At 46.3% G+C, this 22,188-nt stretch overlaps 1 protein-coding gene across 2 annotated transcripts in view; it reads right to left on the minus strand.

Moving 5' to 3' along the window:
* vps37d (VPS37D subunit of ESCRT-I) overlaps positions 1-20,544 on the minus strand; it is a 25,778-nt gene extending 5,234 nt beyond the window's left edge. The window contains exons 1-3 of one of the 2 annotated variants that reach the window (XM_079356547.1): positions 20,235-20,544; positions 13,879-14,050; positions 2,038-2,117 (exon numbers count right to left, since the gene is read on the minus strand). In XM_079356547.1, coding sequence (XP_079212673.1) covers positions 2,038-2,117; positions 13,879-14,050; positions 20,235-20,399 — 417 coding nt within the window. In that variant the 5' untranslated portion in view covers positions 20,400-20,544. Of the gene's footprint in view, positions 1-2,037; positions 2,121-13,878; positions 14,051-20,234 lie in introns of both variants that reach the window. The other variant, XM_079356546.1, reaches the window with a different exon arrangement.
* Positions 20,545-22,188: the final 1,644 nt, after the last annotated feature.

Raw genomic sequence — 22,188 nt, forward strand, 5'->3', positions numbered from 1 at the left:
GAAGGAAGACGACAGAGTCCAGAACTGATAAATCAATCGATAGATAGATACTTTATTGATCCCAAGGGAAATTAAAACGGTTCAAATCTGCAATGTTAAATCATCTTCAAAGTCTCTTCTCACGGCCGTGACGCCCGGGTGAGAGAGCGTAAACGGCTTTAAACGCTGCAGTCCTCTGTGACAGAAAGAAAGCCAAAGGTTCTGATGTTTGTGAAGGCATTGGAGGCCAGCGGAGGATTCCTTCCTCCTTTCCATTCTGCTCTCGCCACAAGTCAAACCCTCCAATCTGTTCACAGTGAGGTCTGCGGATTATCCACAGACGACATTGTTCCCCGGGCTTCTTAAAAGGGTCACTTTTCATGACCACGAGCGCAATAAACAAAACCCGACGTTCCTCCGCAGCACTGTGGCCGAGGCAGACGTAACCCGCCTCGACAAACAAAACCAGAGCTGCACAGAGAAACACGGCCGTCGAGAAGATGTAAACAAACGTGACCGGCTGTCAGAATCAGTTCAACACAAAAATCTGTTTTTCATTCAACTTACAGAAATAATCATTAAAAACAGATTCCCAGGAGGAGCTGTGAGCTGAGTGGTTCCTATCTACGGAGGATATTGTCCTCAGAGCGGGCGGCCCAGGTTCGAATCCTCCTTTTCCCCCGCATGTCACTCTCCACTTCCTGATTTCTGAACCTCCCCCCACTGTCCGGTCTACAAAATAAAAGTGAACTCTGCCTCTCAGATGGAGAAGCCTTTACGGCAGAGTGAGGTCACCATGGTAACCATCTGCTTCACTAAGCTGAACAGCCATGGTGCTCAACGGTCACATGACGCCTGTTATCAACCTGATAAATCAACCCAGAATTTTTGTTGGGGGGCGTGTTCACATAAAGGGGGCGGAGTTAGCTGAACATGAAGACACAATCATGAAGAAGCCTGCAGTCTACGACTTTCAGCACCGGTAGGAAAAAATAAACTGTGAGTGTTCAAATGAAGGATTATTATTAAAGATTTTTTTTTTTTTTTTTTTTATATATGTATTTGCCTGGTTTCCATGGTGACGCAGATGTTTGCAATAAACAGTGAACGGTTCAATTCTCCAGCACGTTATGCGCGTTGCCGTGGGTGACGTCAATGTTAACTTTATGTGTCAGCGAAGGACAGAAAGGAGACACAGCATCTGAAAACGGTCAAAATTAAAGATCACCGACTCAGCAGCTTCAGTCAAAATAAAACCGACCGATGAAACCGACGTTGTTGTCTGTGGAACGGAAAACATCGATTTAAACAGAAACTCATTATTCTGTTTTTTTTATATTTCCCGATAATTCATTGGTTTTTACTTGAACACATTAATATTTAATGTTTCTCTGCTCTGAAAGTACAGCAGGAGTTAAAGTCTGAATATGATCATTTACAGCTCATCCCGCTCCTCTCCACTGTGAATGTAAAGCTGGAGGAGCTCCGATAACGAGGACGGGATCTGGTTTATTTATCTGAGCAGCCTTTAGTCACCCACATATGTTAATATCTTTCTAAAACTCGCCCACGCTTCCGCTCACTCTCCACACAGCTTTCTACGCAAAAATCAGAAAAACACACTGGATCCATTTCTGCCCAAAACAAACAAACCCTGCATTTTGATTTGAGCGCAGCTCTGCCTCCCTGCATCTCCACACGATTCAGCTGTGAAGGCAGCCTTGTCAGAACACATGTACAGGGATGTGTGCAGAGCTCGGCGTGCTCGCCGTGGGTTCACTCGCGCTCAGATGTTGGCAGATTTGCTCACTGTACGTACAAGCCCTCCTGTCTTTGGAGATCAGATTGCACAGATGTGTGTGGGCTGTCAGACGCTTTTCAAGAATCCCGCACCAATGTGCTGCCAAAGTGACGCAAGAGAGGGTTTGATTTTCAGCAAGAACGAGACGAACGGGCTCGTGTGTGTGTGTGTGTGTGTGTGTGTGTGTGTGTGTGTGTGTGTGTGTGTGTGTGTGTGTGTGTGCGTGTGTGAGATTTTCCCTTTTTGTGTCTTCTCACCTCCGAGTGCTCCTCGGCTCTTGCCACCTCTTCTTGCAGCAGATTCTGCACCGTCTGCAGGCCGTGCTTCTGGCCGCGAGCTTCTGCGAAGACAAAAGAAACATCACTGATGCAGCCGTTGAATCGGAAAAGAAAAAAAATCCAGTAACCAAGAAACCACAGAATAGAGATTATTTTCCAAATCACAAAGAGCCTTCGGGGTATGTGCTGACGAGGAGATGGCGGTGACGGGGAGGACAGTTGTTGGCTACAAAAAAAGGGGGAAACAGAGGCAGTAAATATTCCGCTTTGAGCTATTTTGAGAAGCTGCTCTTGGTTTAGTTTGACCACCAAACTGAGATCTGTTTCAGCGTCTCATTCTTGCCATTCACTCGTATTAGATTCTCAGACGCTCCGTCGAGACTTCATGCACCCAATAAATCTATAAAACCGCCAAATAAACTTTTTCATTATCCCTACCCCCCCTCCAAGCTTTCTTTGTATTCGTACCTCATGAATAATGCCCGGAGTACTCTCTGTTCACGTGTGCACACAGACACCTTATATTAATTATTCATCCTAATGTCAACACTATAACACATCTTTAACAGAAGACGGCAGACATTCAAAGGGAGCCGAGACTCGACGACCGGACGGATCTCGTTTTGTCTCCGGGACACGACGATGATGATGATGAAGACTGAATGTGCTCTGTTTGTTTTGACAGCAGTGTAGTGACTCGGCTTATTGTTCACTTATGAAATGTCTTAAAGAGAGATGGATTTAGATTTTCATTTCAAGGCTCTTTTCTCCCACATCTTTAAAAAAATAAATAAACTGCTTGTTTGTTGTAACTCGTTTCTTTCACGAGTTTAACGACATTGAACTCTAACCAGGTGACTTCTGACAGGATGTGAAGAAGTCGATCAGGAAAACAAAGAATATTGATTCTGATTCATCACGTCTCTGTGATTCTTTTCTCTCCGTTCGTCTGCGTGTTCTGATCTGACACACAGATTTAACCCCTCCCCCGCTGGTCTGCACTCACACGGCTCCCGGCGTGACCACGACCTGAGCACGCTTACCTTTCATATGTACGGTCATAAAATCAACGCATGAATCTGTTTCTGTAATCATGAAGCGTGCGTCCACACACTGGAGAACAACACGGCTACTTCACCGTGACGCAGCGAGACCATCACGTCGTGTACCTGCTGGTGCGTTCAATTCAATTAAAAAAAACTTTATTTGTCCCCGGGGGGACAGAGCTTGAAATGAAGCCTCTGAACTGATAATTTGACTTTTATACATTAAATATGAAATAAAGGATCTTCTGACGTCGGCTGCTGGACTCGAACCTTAAGATGAATCCAAACCAACAGTTGTTCATTATTTGGAGACATTTCAGAAGAACATGACCGACGTTAAATGAGAACAGGTTTTTGTTGACCAGTGAGTGGAGAGGGGGGGCTCCTGGGGCCCCGGGGACCGGGACATGGAGCGGACCATAAACCACATTTGTTCAAGTCTTCATTTCCTGTCATGTCTCCACCGCTAATAAAACAAACAATGCTGCAGCGGGAACCAGAGGGAAGATTTGGGCCGGTTATATCGTCTCCTCGGTTTCCTCTAAAGGAGCGAGAGCTCATCGTGCAGGTTTGAACCTTTAAGGACTTCTTAAAGGTTCAAACCTGCACGATGAACTCTCGCTCCTCCTCCGTGTGAGAACTCAAATCTCGTATGGTAGCATCTCTGTGGTGAGTATATTCTCCTCTGATTGGTTAACGTCGTCAGTGAATCCTCTAATGATAAACAATAACAGGCCCCTCTGAAGCGTGAGAGTTTGAGGGATAATTTCCCCCCCCCTTAAAAAAAACACTGAATTGTTCTTTGTTCTCCTTCATACAGCCGAAGTGTGATTCTTAATATGGGGGCTTTTATGCCTTTATTAGAGAGGACGGGGGGTAGAGCAGGGACTGTGGGAGGGAGCGGGGGGGGCCACATGCATGAATGGAGCTTCAGGTCAGGACTTGAACCCGGGCTGACCGGCTTGGAGGACTGTAGCCTCTGTACACACAGCCTGACTACTCTTAGAATCCACGTGAGACCCTGAGAGTCTGTTTACTGCGGGGGACAGCCGACGTCCACGTGAAGACGAACTGAGAGAGGGAGAGACAGTCATACATCGACACAGGACTCTCAGGCGTGTGTGTCGGCCCCCCCGGGGTTACCTACAGCCCCGACCAGGCCGGATGGAAACGTGTGTCTCGGCCTTTCCCAGAGACGCAGAGACAGCCACGCTCACGCCTGCGGGTTGGAGCGGGTTCAGCAGAGACCGGGGGGGGGGGGGGTAAATAAAGGTCACAGTGATGATCCTAATAGCACTGAGCCCCCTGAGGACAATCTCAGACCCTCATCAAGACAGAAAGAGGGAAAGGACAAAGTGTGCAGACGATGTTCTCTTTAAATGTTTAATCTTTACATGCCATCTTTCTGTGCATTCACCCCCCCACCTTTTTTTTTTTCTTGTGACAGTAATTTGTATGACGCCATTCGCTGTGCATTATTAATGTATCACTATACATCACATTGAAGTGTTTTGGCTGCTGTAGTAAAAAGCTCGCATGCATCCAGGGACGGCCTCGCTCGTGACCCCGCGCTGCAGATGTTGACGGGATGGGGGTGTAATGAGAGGTGACAGCCTGGCAAACAAACACTCCTGTGGCAGCTGTGTGTGACCTACATTTGGGGAGGGCAGCAGGGGGGGGGGGGACGGGGGGGAACCTGCAGGCCAGTGATTCACAGCGAAGCGTAGAGAGAGTGGATGGTGTCTGTGATGAAGGGACAGGCTTTGTCCGGGAGCAGGCATGAGCTGATGAGGACGATAGAGACGCTCCTGCTACTGTACAGAGGGAACAACGCTGGAACTGTGTGTCGAGCGTTTCAATGAAATACCCGCAGAACAAACGCTTCATCGAAGATCACATCAGCTGTTAGTGGAGGGCTAAACGTACGGCGAGGAGATATAAAGTTATTCTGATGCCTCGATGTGACAGAAGAAACCGACACCGTCAGAAAGAAAGCTCAATGTTTCCCTGTTGTTATTTTTAATTCCTCGTCCCCGCTGAATTCACACACAGTTTAAAGACAGGGGTGTATTTTATTGTTTTATTTATAACTGTCACAGTGGGAGGTACGTGTGACGGTTAAAAGGAGGCGGGAACACAGACGTCTTAATGTACAGAACAGAGACACAGATTTAACCCTTTAATGCACTCCGGGTTTGGACAGTGAGAGCGTAGCCCTGCAGAACAGAACGTGCATGCAGACATCTTACAGATGTGCAGACTGTAGCTGGTGGAGGCTTGGGGGGGGGGGGGGGGGGGGTGGTTAAATAGACCGACTTGTTTGTCAGAGCGAGATAATGATTGGTTTGCATCGTGGGCGTTTCTAACTGTTGGTGTGTAAACACACCGCGGAGCTGGTCCACCACGAGGAGATGGAGCCGCACACACAAAGTGTTCACACAGTGAATCATGAGAAATGTGTCTGCACGGGTTGATCAACATGTCGGCAAACAATCGCTGCTCGAGTAATTAACACGAGGATAAACGCACAGGAGCAGGCGCTGGTCACTTCCTGCACGTTAAACCTCTCTGTTCTGGTTTAAATGAAACTCTGACAAACTTTACGGTTCTGGATGATTCTCTGGAGACAGACAGGCGAGCAGATGGACCGACTGAGCCTCACTGCGGTCCAGGTTGTAAAAGGGTCAGCTCATAAAGTCAGAAAAAAACCACTCTTTCATTCCCATCCATGGTGGCGTCTATCCACGCAGGTTTTCAGATACTCTGACATGTCGACACTGAACGAATGGAGCTCGTTGCTCCCACATCACTATTTTAAGCATTTTCTTCACTACAGAGATGAAATAAGTGAAGCTTAATGGATGAAGCCGTGTGTAGAGTCATCCAGATATGTTGGATCTGATCTGAATATTATAAACCTTTGAAAGTGAGCGAGGGGAGTTCAATGTTTCGTCTGAAAACTTTAGTGAATCAAAGTTGTTAAAAAAATAAAGAAATGTGTTGTTATGTTTCTCATATCGATGTTCCAGCATGGACGAACACGGTTGGCTCGCAGCAACTCCAAGACCCTTAAAATTTGAAATGCAACGAAAACAACCGGGCGGACCATCATGCATCACTTCCCCTTTAACCCCCCCGACTGTCAAGACGTCCGGTGTGATCAGCATTAACTTCCTGCACAGTGATCTGAAGCTACATGTGTTGGTGCAGTCTCTGTCCCCGTGTGGGCTGAGCACACGTCTGTCACAGATCAGCTGATGTACTGGACCATGGCGAGTCACCGCTCTCATCTTTCACTAAACTCCTGAAGAACCATCCCGGGGTTTTTGCAGGTGTGATCCAGAGTCAGGAGGAGGAGAACGCAGAAGGATCAGCGCGAGCCAGCTGGACAGGGTGCTGACGTTTTGCTCGATCCGCCACTTCTGCATCGGCCTCTATCCGTCAAGTCTTTGCCCTGAAGTTCACGTGCATCGGGATCGCCCACTTCCTTTAAGTAACAATCACAAAGTGGGACATGATTCATGTAAGGACAGGACGCTGAGGTACGACTGCTCGGAGATGGGATTGGCTGAGCTGCAGAGATGCGAGGTCGAGTCGGCGTTTTAAACTCAAACACGTCTGTCACTCACGGTGTCAAAAAAACCCGAGTGTGACACCTTCGAGGCCACGCCAGCCTCCCAGCTGTGACTGTCACAGCGCGGCACCGTTACTCACATTTGTACGAGTCGACACGTGGAGACAACCTGACGTGTCGCACGGCCACAGTTTTTATCACGCAGATGCAAAGACTAAAATAGCTGTGAGGGGAACACGGGCTGCAGGGACGAGCCCGGAAGGTGTTTCTATTTCAGCTCATGTGGGTGAAAGGGTGTCAGCCATCGACACCTTAAAGACTTTAAATAGACTCTTTAAAGCACTGCACACTCACAGCCTGCGTTTGCTGTGAGAGTGACATGAAGGAAGACGTTCACATAATCAAGTCCGGTTCTTTTATGCGTCACAGGGTCCCTTTAGTGGTCACTGCATGTAGGTTAAGTCTTGAATTGGGGGGGGGGGGGACACGAGTGTCAGGTCGACCAAAGGGAATAACTATACACACATGTATGCTGCAACCACTGACAGGATAAAACATGGCGGTAGTCTCCTCTCTGACACGACCCCCCCCCCCCTACCCGACCCAGGGTCCCTCCTAAAGAACACACACAAACATTCACGACACCCGTCAATCAGCCCCGCCTCATAGTTCAGCTACAGAAATGTGAGTAAAGCGTTTATTTGACGAGACGGTTGGACACACGTGTTCGGACAGAATCCCAACGAGAACTCAAGAGTGTAGGCGGACATGCTGGTGGGACAGAAAACGTCACGTAGCAGTTTCCGTCTCGCTCATGATATCAGACAAGAGACAAGACAGAGAGTCCAAATGAGCAGCTGCAGCTTGTTTAGGAGTTACCAGGGGACGCGGTCTCAGCCTGATTAAAGTTACATACAAACGTTACTAAACATCTTCTCTGACTTGCTGCCCCGCCCTTGCCCCCCCCCCACAGAAAGCCCCCGTCTCCCCGCTCGGTGTCTCTTCAGATTTCCTGGATGCGTGCACGTCTTCTTGAAGACTCGCTTGGAGAAACTTTGTTCCTCCTTTGTCTCTGCTGCGTGCTGGCAGATGGAAGCACCTTGACACACAACACTAAGTCAACAATGGAGAGAGAGAGAGAGAGAGAGAGAGAGAGAGAGAGAGAGAGAGAGAGAGAGAGAGAGAGAGAGAGAGAGAGAGAGAGAGAGAGAGAGAGAGAATTGTTTCCTCCCTCCGGCTGTGGGGGGAAACTTAATTGAGCTCCGTCTCTATGGTTACATCACATCGTAACGGATGTGAAACAACAAGAATTCGCTCCGCTGTTTCTTTTTAAGAAAGGACGCAGCCTTGATGAGCTCGTGTAATTCAAACTCCTCCTGCACAGATGACAGGACTAAGCCGTGTGACGGCTGTGGAGGTGTGTGTGTGTGTGTGTGTGTGTGTGTGTGTGTGTGTGTGTGTGTGTGTGTGTTCATCGTGCTATTTGCATGTGATTTAATGACAGCAAACACGGCGGACAGAATGTGTAACGACACTAAGCTGTGATGCAACAGATAAATTAGAGGCTGCAGATTCATTTTAGCGTTGAGCCCGACGCTGGAAGATGGCTGCACATGTTTAATGAGGAGAAAGATAAACTGTCATCACGTATAAAGCAGCTGAGAATCACACACACACACACACAGTCGGACTCAGAGTTCACACCTCAGTTCTCCACGACACCGCCGCAGCACATCCAGTCATGTGGCGTTTTCTGCACGGCGTGCAAATCAATCACAAGAAAGTGAGGCTTCAAATGCAGCTGGTTTTTCAAAGAGACAACTTGGAAATACGAGAGAGGCTTTCGCACGCTGGTGTGAAAACATACGAGGGTGTTTGAGAGTGCACGACTGAGATGTCAGAGGATACGACACTGCAGCTTTTACTTCTTTCAGCTTCCTTTTCCCAGCTCACAGCTCGACAGATCTCCACGTTTCACGCCTCGCATGCCGCTAACATCGTCTCTGGTCAAGGGCTGCGAGACATCAACGCACGTGACTGATGGGGCGCCAGCTGGAAGCGGCACAAACACAGAGACGCGATGGGTCGGTGATAATGAAAGCAACACAATCCTTTCACCGCCGAGAGCGGCTAACCCCTTTTGAAAAACGAATGTTCCCGAGAAATCAAGTGAAGAAATGCGGTTCAACATGCCGGGCAAACGATCTGCAGCTGATAACGCACAAATAGGTCATGGTATTACAGATGGGGCCTTGAAGGGCATGGATGAATCCCAGGCTTGAAAATTAGCCAACCAATGAGGAGTGAAAAACGAGCCAGCAGCTCTCCAGCCGAATGTTTGTCCTCTTTAACGCGACGCAGCGAGGCGACCTGAGAGGATTCCTCTTCTATCCAGCACCAGTGTGATAACAGCTTCACGGCGCCAACATATCCAGATAACACTTTTTTTTTTTTTTCAGGGATCCCGGCTGAATTGTACCACAAAGTCACAAAGTCAGAAAAGTAACAGGATATTATTAGTTTGTCATTTTAAGCCCTCGCCACTCTGATGCGACCTGTCAATCTAACAGGGCGACCGCCATCGTGACATTTTTCTTCTGGCGGGCTGATGATGTTCTCCTCGGCCTGTTCGGTCACGGTCAACGCAGCTCATGGGATTAATGTTGGCTTTAGGCGGCTGTGTGATGCCAGAGCCCGTGTTTCTACAACTGGAAGAGCTCATCCGACGGCTTTACATTAAATCTATTTAAAGACTTTTTTTCCTGTTTTTCCAGCTTTTTTGAAAATCCATGTTCCTGTAAAAATGCAGCTCACACAGCTGCTGCTGGTAAGACGAGGGCTGAGAGAGAGTCTCACGCTCTCTAAATCAAATCGTCAGCATGCAGGTGTCCTGACGACCAGCAGGAAGGGCTCCATCCTGCAGCAGCGGAGGCAGAATGATTCATTGTTTTTATATTCAAAAAGTGATCTGAAGGAGTCGAGTGTGCCAGGATTTTAATTACATTTCACATGATTAATAGAGTCGTCTCGAGCTGCAGCGATTTGAGCCAGCGACTGAGGATTTTACCCTTTTTAATTGTTGCATATGGTTTCCAAACCCGCAGAGAAACAGATGTTGGTGTTCTGTCGAGCTGCAAATCACAAACACCAGAAACATTTCATCACTCTACAGGCTTTTCACTGCTCACTAAAATGACGTGGATCAGCGACGCTGGTGGCTCAGTGGTAGAGTCCTCAACGCGAGCGGCCCGGGTTCGAGCCTGTGGCCTCTTTCCCGCCTGTCATCTCTGTCCACTGTATATCTGCCTCTAATAGTGATGTTTCTTCAGCTGTAACTGGAGTCAGACTGGCGTTAACCTCGAGTCGAGCCTCTTTACGATCACGTGCCACGCCGTGGTGTCACTCAAGAACATCCTCTTCAAAATAAACTAAATGCAAAGACACGTATTTAACCTGACGCCTCTCTGCAGCTGGAACTCTCTCTCTCCCTCAGGTTTTTTTTTTTTTTCTTTAAATGTTGATTTGTGACGGGAAGACGAGGTGTGAGAAATTCACGGGAGAGACCCCGCTCTACAGCCTGACGGGAAAAGGATGTGGAATTATAAAAACACTGTTCGAGTCTTTTCATGTTAGATGCATCATTTTCTTCTGCGGTGATTTAGCCATTTAAAAACCAGCGCTCGCCACTAAACAACGACTCTCCTGATTCTGACATCATACTGCAGGCGTCGTCGTGTGCAGCTGCAGTGTTATTACCTGAAACAGGAAGAAAAGAGAGCAGATAAAGATGCTGCTTAACTCCATGTTGCTGAGCACAAATTCACACCTGAATATCAATCCCACTCCAAATCACAGATGCTAAATTGGTCAGAAAAATACCAATTAGCAATTTTCCACAAATCCTCCGACACTCGGAGCAACAAGAGAGGAAACGCAGACTTCACACCAACAAATGCAGCCAATTATTTTTGCAGGTACAACCCAGAGCCGAGAGCCTCTACAGGGACGGCCAGCCTCGGGTTGTTAAAGGCAGTGGACCTGATCTTTACGCTTGTGCTGCGTCTGGAAACTTCTGCTACCTAGCGTGAGAAACACCTTCAGCATCTTTACTCTCCGAGTCGCTGAAAAATATATCAGACACAAGCGAGCTCGCTCAGATATTCAAAGAGTGAATGTGACCTGACAGCGAAACGCCTCGTAAATGTCTGAACGTACAACATGAAGTGTGTGTCAGACGCACGGAGAAAACACAAGGAAACATTCAGCTGTTTAACATCCCTGACATCCAACGGGAGACGTGTTGACTCCGAGTACAAGAAAACAGTTTCTTTCAGTTCAAATCTGAACGTGGAAACTCCCAAAAAGAAAGCAGAAAACGCACTTTGTTCTCCACCTACAGTCAGCTGTGCTCCCAGAGGAAGTGAATAGAAAAGCCTCGTCTCAGGGTTCACACTCACTCCCATCTGCTTCGACAACAAACAAACCCATAATCCCGCTCTGAAGTCCACACCCAGGCATCACAAAGGAAGACGCAGCAAGTACAGTCCTGCAGGAGGATGTGCAGAGAGCGCGGCCTCTCGTTGTCCCAAAGTTACAGACGGGTGTGTGAAGAGTTCAACGTGCGCTCCATTACAAAGACTTCAACTTGGTGTTTTTATTTATCTTACAAAACTACATCTTTTCTGCATATTCACGTGTGTGAAACAGGGATTACAGGAGAGGGAAAAAAAACAGTAATTCCATCAGACAAAAGGAGCCGTCCGTGTCAGTAGACTGAAACATTCACACAGCTGAAAGCTTTCAAAGACATCAGATGATCTCAACGCTTTGACTAAACTCACGCCAAGATCCAAACACGAGGCCGCTCACCTCCATAACAACTCAACAAAGTCACGCTTCCTTTTGTGACTCAGCTTTGATTCAAATCAATATTTGATCGCTTAAACAAAAGAGTGAGATTCTGTAACGACGTCACACCATCACGTCTTTGTACTGTGTCGTTTCACTCGCCTGCTTTTTGTCTGTTGAAAAAAAGCCTGAGACCCCAACGAGGTTTGGTGTTATCACATGGTTTAAAACGCAAACATATCCTACACTTTATTTTGAAGGTTGGGAGAAGATAAAAAAAAAGAAAGTATCATCCAAACAAAACGAGTATGTTTCCTTCATTCGCTCCCTGACACGCAGCTTTTATCCGATTCCCCCGCTTTGGTTACGATCGGACATTTTCTATCGGGGGTTGGACTTCTGCTCCGGTCGTGATTTCACTAAACTTTCCCAGGATGCATTTCAGCACCCACTGGGGAATCCAAAGGGCCCTGGTCGGTGATAGAAATACAGAAACTAGACACTGAAGTATCTCTGCTGTGATGTCACTGCTGAAGCTACTTCGCCACGACCAGGTGAGAAATGAAGCCACTGGAGGTCAGCAGCAAACTGGATGTTTCCAGGATTTGTTCCGCGTTTCCTCGTTTACTTCAGCGCGTCCTCTCCTGCTGCGGGAGAAAATGTTGATCCTTTCTCACGGAGCTCTTCATTCTCTCCGCTTTCACACTGGTCAGACAAACTGCTCGCTGTCTGTTTAATAAACTACACAGGCTGCACTAGTTAATGTTGAACACTGTGAACGTAATTCAAAACAGAGAAGGTTTATGCTTCATCTAAACCGGTTCAAACAGGACTTCTTCAAGTTCAGACATTTACAGCCAATAAGAGAACCTGTTGTGACTCGTGTGACCGAGGTCACTAAATGTGATCCTGCCGGGTGTTACTAACAGGATGTGGGAATTGTGGAGGGAGGTGGGCCTTAAGGAGTAAAGGGTCATCTCCATGTTCTGCAATCTGAGACACGTTAAGAGTCAGGCTCGATGATCTGCTCGTATCTGCAGAGGACCAGGAGGAACACGCCGGTCCACCTGGGGGGGGGGGGTGTCAGCCCACTTTGTCAGCTGTCTTTGGTCAAACAAACGCAAAGCGGGACGTGTTGAACAACACAGCTGTCTGCCTCGATCCTCTCCACTGTTCGTCTCAGCTGCAAGAAAAAAACCTCCTCGTTGGTCTCTCTCTCCACCCGTTCGTCCCTGCTGCAGCAAATGAGAGTCAGATGTTTTGCAGAGGAAGGACGGACCCCCGCCCATCCTGCTTTGCTGGGGAGGTGGGATCGCATCTGTGTACCGCACACACACACACACACACACACACACACACACACACACACACACACACACACACTGAGAGGAAGTTTAACATTCCACCCAACTTCCATCGCTGGCCGGCAACACAAACCTGGCAACCGCTGGAACCCGAGCTCGTCCACACAGGAGCTATAAATAAGCAGCGGCTGACATTACCTCTGGACATTAATGCACGGGATTTATTTAATCACCTGTTCTGTTACACTGGGAGGAATTTCTGAAGCCCGCCCTCGAGGCTTATAATTCAGTGACTCGGGGCTTAAAAAGACATCGTCTGGTGCTGCCCCGTCAAAAAGCATGACTCGCCTAAACAAAGACAAGGCCCCCTTTCACCCCGCAAATTCCTTGACAACTGCTGCAAGCTTCCTGCCGGCATTTGATATGCTCCATTTCGTTCCCATGACCAAACTGCAGTCATGCTGAGGCTTTCGCTGAGCGCTTGAAGGCGCCGTCTCGCTGACACTCTGACGCTCTTTCTGTACTCTGAAGTGAAACTTCCTTCACTCTGCGGAGCGGCGACGCTGTCACAGTGAGTCAGAAGCAATTCATGCTGCTGTCTGTGTCTTAAAACAGGCGGTAAACGCTGAAAAATCTTACTGCAATTACAAGGTGAGACATGCAGGAGCCACTGTGGGATATCATGTATAATTAGCTCTAACCATAAGTGGGTCGGACGCCACCTTTTGTTCTGCAAGCGCTTCTTTTCTATTCAACTCTTCACAAAATAAAAACAACTGTCTGCATTGAAATGAACGAGGACGACAGTCCTGAGCTGTTCAGGGTGATGTACAAAGCTGTCGTCCTTTTCAGGGCCTCACTTCCACTTAGCAAGTCCATATTTACCCGTCCAGTCCTGGAATCTGAACCCGTGACCTTGTCATCACAACCGCACTCCTCCTGACTGATGACTCTACAGAGATCACCCACTGGCATCCAAATCTGAAACCAGACATCCCCTCCTTCCCCCGACAACCCCATTGTCCCGTCCAGAGTCGGGCACACTCACCAAGCTGACTCTGTTTTTCCCAGCATGTGGTTGCCAGGTTGGACAATTCCCGGTATTTCTCCGCCAGTTGGAGTTTGCCGTTGCAGAGGCGGGGTCTTCGTGCCAGGCTGTCCTCGGCCAGGCTCCGATTGGAGGTTAGAAGCGTCTCCCTCTCCACCTGCAGCTCCTTAAACTAAAGACAGAAACAAAAGTCAGCACATGTCAAAGAAGTCTTCTTTAAATGTGGTCGAGCTCAGACAGCGTGGGAGATCAGTCACAGGACTCGACATCAGAAGCGGCTCCACGATGGACCGACCTGGAGCCGGCTGATTGCACGCTCCAGTGGGAACACTAAACATAGAAAGCAGCAGCTCTTTATAGAGAAGGCAGCCGCCTGAACAAAACACTCTCTCCTCTTTAAATACCATGAAAGAAACAGCTCGGGGTAGAACCTGCGTGGCTCCGTCCTCCATACACGGGGAACGCCAACGAACCGCTCAAGCACCGGCGCCCCACAACTGACTTTTTGGCTGATGTTAAATACGCTTGGCCATGTGGTGTTGTTTTCAAAGTTGATCAAATCAGAAGTTTATTACATGTTGGGCTGAGCGTTACTGTTCCCGGGCCGGTGGCCAGTTTCTCTTTAAAAGCCTCAGAGGTCACAGAGGTCACGCAAACACTGGTACGGTAAAGCTGCTGCTGTCACACGACGGCGTTCACGCAGACGTGTGAATGCTTCGTCTCTCTTCAGGAGGAGCAGAGTCGGGTTGGCGGTTCTTGGGTTACACGAGTCGATTTGTCCTGAATGACCCCACAGTGGAAAGGAAATATCAGAGCTGGGCTGAAAATAAGAAGAAGCCATTTGTGGCAGCGTGATACAATCACAGCTTTATCTTCTCCTGCAGCTTAATGGAGGCTGAGCAGGATCCTGAATCACCTGAAGGTGAAGTGTCGGCTCAGACGTCACCTGCTGCTGGAGGCCGCTCACATCGTTCAAATTCAGGCAGGCCTGCTTCTCAAACAATCATCTTTTAAATCAATTCTTAAAACTCATTTTTACAGACTTGCTTTTATGTGATCTTTTAAGATTTCTGCTAATCTCTCCTTTCCTCATTCATTCGTTTTTTATCTCTTATTTGTTTTAAGCCTTTCAGTTCCTCCCTTCTTGCACTTAGTATTTTATAATTCCTACTCCTTTTAACGTTTAACTCTCCTGCCGTCTTACTCATCCTACCATCTCTCATTTATCCTCATTCTACCTGTGACGTGATGTGCCCCCCCCCTTCAGTCTAATTATTAGATCTTTTATTTGAGCCATTTGTTTTTAGTTTGGTCCATCCGATTCCCTCTGATCCCTCTAAATGCTGCTGTGTTTGTTGTATCAGTCCATCACTTCTTCTTCTCCATCACCCATCAGTCATAAATAGACTTGAACTGAGCTCAAACAGATGAACAGGCTTCAATAGAAACAGTAAAGACAAAGCGAATCTCAAACCCACCGTCGAGCGATCACGATGAAGTCACGCGCTAAAAATCGGATTTATTCCTTTTGAGCCTTCCTTTCCTTTTGCAACTATAAATATTATCTCCTGGGAAAAAATGTCTGCAAACTGGGACTGCCAACGCTCCAACGACTTGAGTAACTATTCCTGCAGGGCAAAAGGAAAAGTTGCCCCCCCCCCCCCCCCCCCCCACCAAGAAAGAGGGAGAGCAATAAAGCTGGAGCCTCACCTGGAGGCGTCCTCTCAGAGAGTTCTGTCCGAGCGGACTCTCAGTAAGTGAGCGAGATCCCAAACTACTCGTCCACTGCTATCAAACGTGTGAGGCTCACTGTTCATTATTAAAAGGCTGGATCTTTGGCTGCTGATTGGCTTTGTTGTCCTAGTTGCTTTGTTCTGTTGAAAAATGGAAACATGTGTTTTTGTGACGCGGGCCAACGCTTTGAAAGGTCGAAAATGACTCCACGATAAAAACAGCTCGTTGCTATCACAAATACACCGGCTCATTAAAAAGTGACAGCCTGTTAATACTGCGTGTAGTTTTATCACTTTGAAGTGGGTTATTCTCTGAAACAGAATTATTCATGGGACGATTGGCAAAGAACAACTCCAGCGTTTGTGATTCAGCTTCAAGTTTGAGGCTTTTTAAAAAGTATTTATTGGAAAGTAAGTTGAAAACCACAAATTTCAACACGAAGAAAAACAATCCTTTATTCTTTTTTTCTTAATAAATCCCCCTCCATGTGAGTTTTTCCCTCCTCCGTGTGGTACGTTGCCATGAAAAGACTTGAGTTGGTCCGCTGGCTATCAACGCCTCCACTCACTCACGCTGTCTTTGGCTTAACATGTACCAGTTTACGTCGTCATGGCAACCTGCGCTGCACAGACAAACCCGCCGCACATCGAGCTTCACGTTTTAAGACTATCACTGCGTTTAACAGACGATAAATAACGCTCCAGTGCCGTCTGGCGAGGGACCGAGTGGAGAAAGGCGTCCATATTTACAAACAGCCGATGAAACCAACTCCAAGGATAAATTCAACAATGAGCTAATAAATGATGCTTTTTTAAATAACACTATTCAAGAGTTTGCTTTCGCTTTTTTGTTGTTGTCTGAAAACGTCATAAATCAAGTTTACGGTGGAGTGACGGCGAGCTCTGGATGGAGTCGGCGTGCTGCTGGGGTTCGAGGGGTGGGTGGTTGGTTGCTGTGTACGTGTGAATGGGGGGAGGGTTTGGTAATCACTGTCACTAGAATAGGAAAAAACCATAAATTATTTAAAAGAATGCCACTCCCTGTAAGTCCTGCCAACAAGGCGTTGATATAAACAAAGGGCGTCTCGAGCGCCAACACAACGCCACTTTGTCAACTTCAATCTGAATCCTTTTTTTTTTTTTTTTTTTGACTTTTCTGACACTCTCTGCATTCCTGTGTTTCTGCCCAGCCGGATACTTTTTCTTGCTCTGTTGCTTTTCTCTCAACACTCAACAGTCACTACGAGCCCGAAGGCGCTTTCATTCAGTCCAGCGTTCATGCGCTGCATCTGTCTCACATTTTACGGGTCATCAAAAGGATGTAAGAGTCCCGAGTCGGGAGGAATTTGCAGAATGTGCCTTGTAGTAAAAAGACGGTCTGTGTGTGTGTGTGTGTGTGTGTGTGTGTGTGTGTGTGTGTGTGTGTGTGTGTGTGTGTGTGTGTGTGTGAGTGCAGGGAGAGATACCACAGATGTGCTATTCATTCTGGAAACAAGAAGAAAAAAAAAAAGTCCTGAATAAAGATAACACAGCTCCATTCAGATTTAACAGCCCAATCATACGGCCCCGTTCTCTCTAAACAGGAATCAAAGTGGACAGTCCATTTCCTGCTTAGAGCGGTCCACCCCGTTTATTAAACAACAATCACTGCAGACTTCTCGAAGGAAGGGCTTTTCTTTTTTTTTTCTGATTTGATGCATGAGCTATAAAGCTGTCCTGACAGTGTTTACCCTCCATGACAGATGACGCTTGGGGAACACTTAAAGAGTCGGAAATTCTGCACTGCAGAAAATGAGGAGAACGTTTTTCTCCTTCTGGATCAAAACAGAAAAATACTCTGCAGATTTATTTCACAGGACAGGTGCCGAGGAGAGCGTCCAAAAGATAAACTTCTGCTTTCTGTCAAAACTCACAAACAGACGTTTATTAGCAACATTCATCAGGCGGTCAGAGTCCTGTGCAGAATCACTTCCTGTGTCTCAACATGTCTGACCTCAGGTGCTGCTCCTTAAATCTGAAATGTGCTTCAAGCAAAATCAGGTTTCAGCAGCTAAGATTCTACGTTTATGTAGCACCATGCAAGAGCACTGAAAGAGCAGTTTGATCATCTTATCATCGGCAAATATGGATATTTAGATAAATCAATACTTGGATCATACTGGGTCAACCGGAAATGTTCAGCACCTCCCGAGCTGCTGCACAGAAAGTGTGGACACACGGTCTCAAGATTCAGGAGAAGACCTGATCCGAACACACACACCAGCCTGAACTCGGCAGGATGAAGTCAACTCGATGTAAAGTTCAGCTGATTCAGAACGGAGTCGTGTCGGGACGCGTTCAGGAGGGAAGAGAAGGGGCTTTAAAGTCGATCAATCAACTTCATGACACTTTAACATGAGAGCGTGAGCACCACACCTTACATTTTGTCATGTTATTTCAAAACGGGCCCAAAATTAATCAAATCAGTGAGCCGGACCTCGGGGAGAAAAATACTTCCTTTAAAACAGACTAAAATGTGGAACAGAAACTTTCCATGCACCCAACGGACAGAACTTATCCTTTCCAAGTGTTTCCCAAACTTAGACTAAACCCTGGGACGAGAGCTCAGCAGCTCGTCCAACCTTTTCATCGCTCGTTCCCATCTACCCATCACACATGTGGTACAGGCTCTGCAGGTCCGTGTTACACCGATCCTCTCATGGTGTCTGATCTTTGTTCAGTGCAGCTGGATGATGTTGACGCTCTTTCAGAGTAATAACAAGCCTCACAGGACTCACCCGTCGGGGTGACAGAGTCGAGAGAGGGAGGGAGGCGTCTTCTGCTGATGACACATGAAGTCAAAGAGAAACAGCGGGAGATGATGTCTGCAAGGTCCGGACCTCATTCTTGACTCATAAAAGATCTGCTTGTTGAACAGTGTAATCAGGGCCGTGTTAACCGAGTGTGTGTGTGTGTGTGTGCGCTACTCGATTTGATAGTTTGGTCTTCTTCATTCATGAGACGATGAAGAAATGAGCCCTGGTGATGATGATGATGAATAACCCCAGAGGTTTACATAACATTCATCATTATGAGCCTAATGAAGCACAGAGACAGGATGATACATACAGCACGTGTAGATTCTGTTTCAGAGGATTAACGCCCTCTGGACACAAAGGGTCCGTCTTATTAGTTAATGAAAGATAAATGCAGAAAACGTCCCACAAGCTGTCTGGAGTGTGGATTTGGGTAATCTGCTCCCACAGAGGGGGGGGGGGGGGAAATCGGATGACCTCTCGGTGAGATTCAACCACTTTGTAGCTCCGTCGTCCCATTTCATCTGCAGAGCCAGGTTTCAAATGACGGCATCCTTTGCCAAACACAGAACAAATAAGTCACGACGGTCCTTATCTCTGGTCAAATACCTCAAAGCTTGCAGCTTTTTTTAAATTTATTTATTAGAATCAAGCAAGAACACCAGGCAAAGTAATCCAGGCCCGCGGTTCTGTTTCTCAGAGTGAGGTCCAATAATGTTTTGAATATTAAAACTCCTTGGGTGTTTGCACGGTCACAATGACAACATGACTATCCCACCCTGCTAATGTTTCACCCCACCCATAGCTGCAAGGACAATGCAATCCTATAGCCTGCTGACTCCTGACTGAGGGAGTCTTTTCTGTTTGAACCCCCCCCCCCCCAAACCTCATCAAAATGGGGCCCATGCGTGAAAAAGTTTGGGACCCATTGGACCACCTTGTATTTGCATGTTGGTAGTGGAGGAGGGGAGGGGGGTGTGTGGAAAGAGAAAGTGATAAAGCGTGTTTTAGCCCTGGAAACGTGCCTCAATCATGCAGAAAGAGGCACGTGAAACCCCCATTTAAAAATGCCGACCTTCATGTTTCCACGTTGTCACGCAAATCCTAAATCATTCAAAGATACAAATAATGATGCACAGTGATTGTCGATGGCGACTGATAAATTCGGCATAAAAAGCAAAACATTTAGGCGCAACTTACTATTATATAAATTCACTTTTATTCAGAATGAGCTCGGCTTGACAGACTCTTTTTAAAGGAAGAGGGACCGGGATGACCAGTTGTAAAAGTTCAATTTAAATCCAAATAAGCGATGCTTTATTCACAGAATTGAAGCCGAATTAAGGAGGATGCAAAGATATCTTTAAAAATTACTCAATCTATCGTTTATAACTTTGATGATCTCTTGATCAATGAAGAAACACTAGATTTAGACGTTTTTTAAAGGAGGTTCGGCGCGAGAACTCAAACCGACGTAACGGCGCGTATAAGGAGGTCTTCAACGCCTCGAGATGGAGATGAATTAATCACTTGACCTGGCCGTAATTATCATTTTTATGTAGAGTTTTGTTCTCCTGGTCTTTGGGACTAATTAGCACACTATAGGAGAAGGCGTTCATGGGAAGAAATGGGAAAATCCGGCCACTCGCCACGCAGACGATCGATGAGCCATGCAAAGCGGATTTACGTTAAAATAGGAATAAAAAAATAAAAAAACGATTTTTTTTTTAAGAGACGAAAAAAGTAGAAAAGAAAAACGAATAAACAGCGCTGTTAAATACAAATTAAATGTTTAGCACACATTCCTTACGGCACTTTGGTTTCCTACCTTCTCATTGAGCCGAATGATTTGGTCCATTTTGTCGTCGTTTTGTAAAAGCTCGCTCAGCTCACAGTCGCTCAGAGCCCGGTAACCGTCGGGGCACGTGCTCGCCTCCATCCCGCCGGACATTTGTAGTCCTTCAAATTGACGCCGAAGACGGTTTGGAGACATGAAAAAGAAGTCCGCACACCGCACCGCACCGCACCGCCGCTCACATCGCGCTCACATCGGAATGCGACGCGTTCAGCTCCGCATGCAGCGTCAACCGAAACACCCACCACCAACCGTCAACCGAAACACTTCCGGTGAACATCTTCAAAATAAAACCCACTTCCACTTTTCTGAACAGTAGACAGTGAAAAAAGTGAATAGCAGCTAATTAAGCAGCAAGTATTACTACATACTGTATATAGTCGTAATAATAATACATTTAAATAGCACATTTAAACTGTTCTGTTTCGAGGTTTCTTTTAAATCGCACATTTTCTTTCCTGTACAGGTTATGCACATTTCTTCATGTAAGTATATTTTTGATTGCGCAGGTTTAATTTGTGACTTGTTTGTAACTAATTGTAACTAATTGTAACTGATGTCTTGTGTCCTGCATGTCTTGTACAATGCTACTGAATGCCTTGAATTTTCCCCACAAGTTAGTGCCATATTTATTTATTTGCGGTTATTACAAGTTTGTTGTGTTTTCAAAATGCTCATCTTTTAGCAGTGTCTTGAAAGTTTTGTAAATCTGTTTTTTTATCCTTTATTTTTGTATATATTTTAAAAATCTTTCTACTGTTAGTTTACACTCCAGTAAAATTCTACTTTAAATGTCTTTAAAAATGTGGGCATTCAAAGGCCATCATTGTGGAGCCAGAAGTTTTTCTCCTTGTGCTTAAAACTGTTTTGCTTGATGTGATTTGACTTCTAGCTTCTTTTTGAGCAGTCCTTTTTGCCCTCATCGACTCGACGAAGAGAGCCATGAGTTCACCCTCGACTGTTTTTTGGCTGTACAACCCGTCTATCCATTAGACTTGTCACAACCCAGTGAAGCTGTGACTGATTACTGACAACTTATCATTATGTGGGTATTTTTTCGTTGGAGATTATTAGATGTATGTAGGTCAGCAAACTTGAAAGCTCAGGGCATTTTTCATAAACAAAGTCCAAAAGGATTTTCTAATTTTCTCTCTTTTTGTTGCATCGTCTGCAGTCTAATGTCTGGACTCAGTGAGGTGGGCCTGAGGCATAAACAACAGAGTGTGAGCTGACTGAGGCTGCTCGGGGCCTCTCTGCCACCAGGGGGACACAAACACAACCCATGTGGGGGGGAAAGAGCTTTGCTAATGGAGATGTAGGTTACTCTGATAATGTGATCTTATGAGGATCATATTCTACACCGAAAACCTGCAGAAACACTGATTTATGTTCCACAGGAATGGGAGCTCACTGCACAGATTTAAGTCTCATTTGAAATACTTCATTTGTCCCCTTTTACAATAAAAGGAGCAGCTTTAACCTTTGCGCCTAATTTCCAGCTGTATCGACAACCTAAACTGCACGATTACAAAATTAAAAAACAATAAATTACATTAAATCTGTGATAGCAGAATAAGGCTTAGGCAAAAGGGAGAGAGGCATTCAGACATGTCGCACACCATTGGAGTGAGCACAGTTTGAACATAGATATCAAAGCAGCAATTATCCGCACTCAAAGGGTTAAAATTATGTAATGAATTCGCATTCTGCCTTCTGCTTAGTAAATGTTAATAGGGATTGGCCAATGATTTATTATCATTCATGAATTATGAAGTCCTTTATAGTTAAAGTATAACCCAAAAATAAAGATAAAACTTTGACTTAAAATAACTTAAAACTGTATTTTAGCGAATGTGAGCAACACGTTTCACCTGAAGCTTCCTCAGCTTCGCTCCAGAGAACATGTTTAGGCTGTGCATTGGGTATC

This window comes from Symphodus melops, assembly GCF_947650265.1.
Source record: "Symphodus melops genome assembly, chromosome: 11".
In the NCBI taxonomy this organism is placed as follows: Eukaryota; Metazoa; Chordata; class Actinopteri; order Labriformes; family Labridae; genus Symphodus; species Symphodus melops.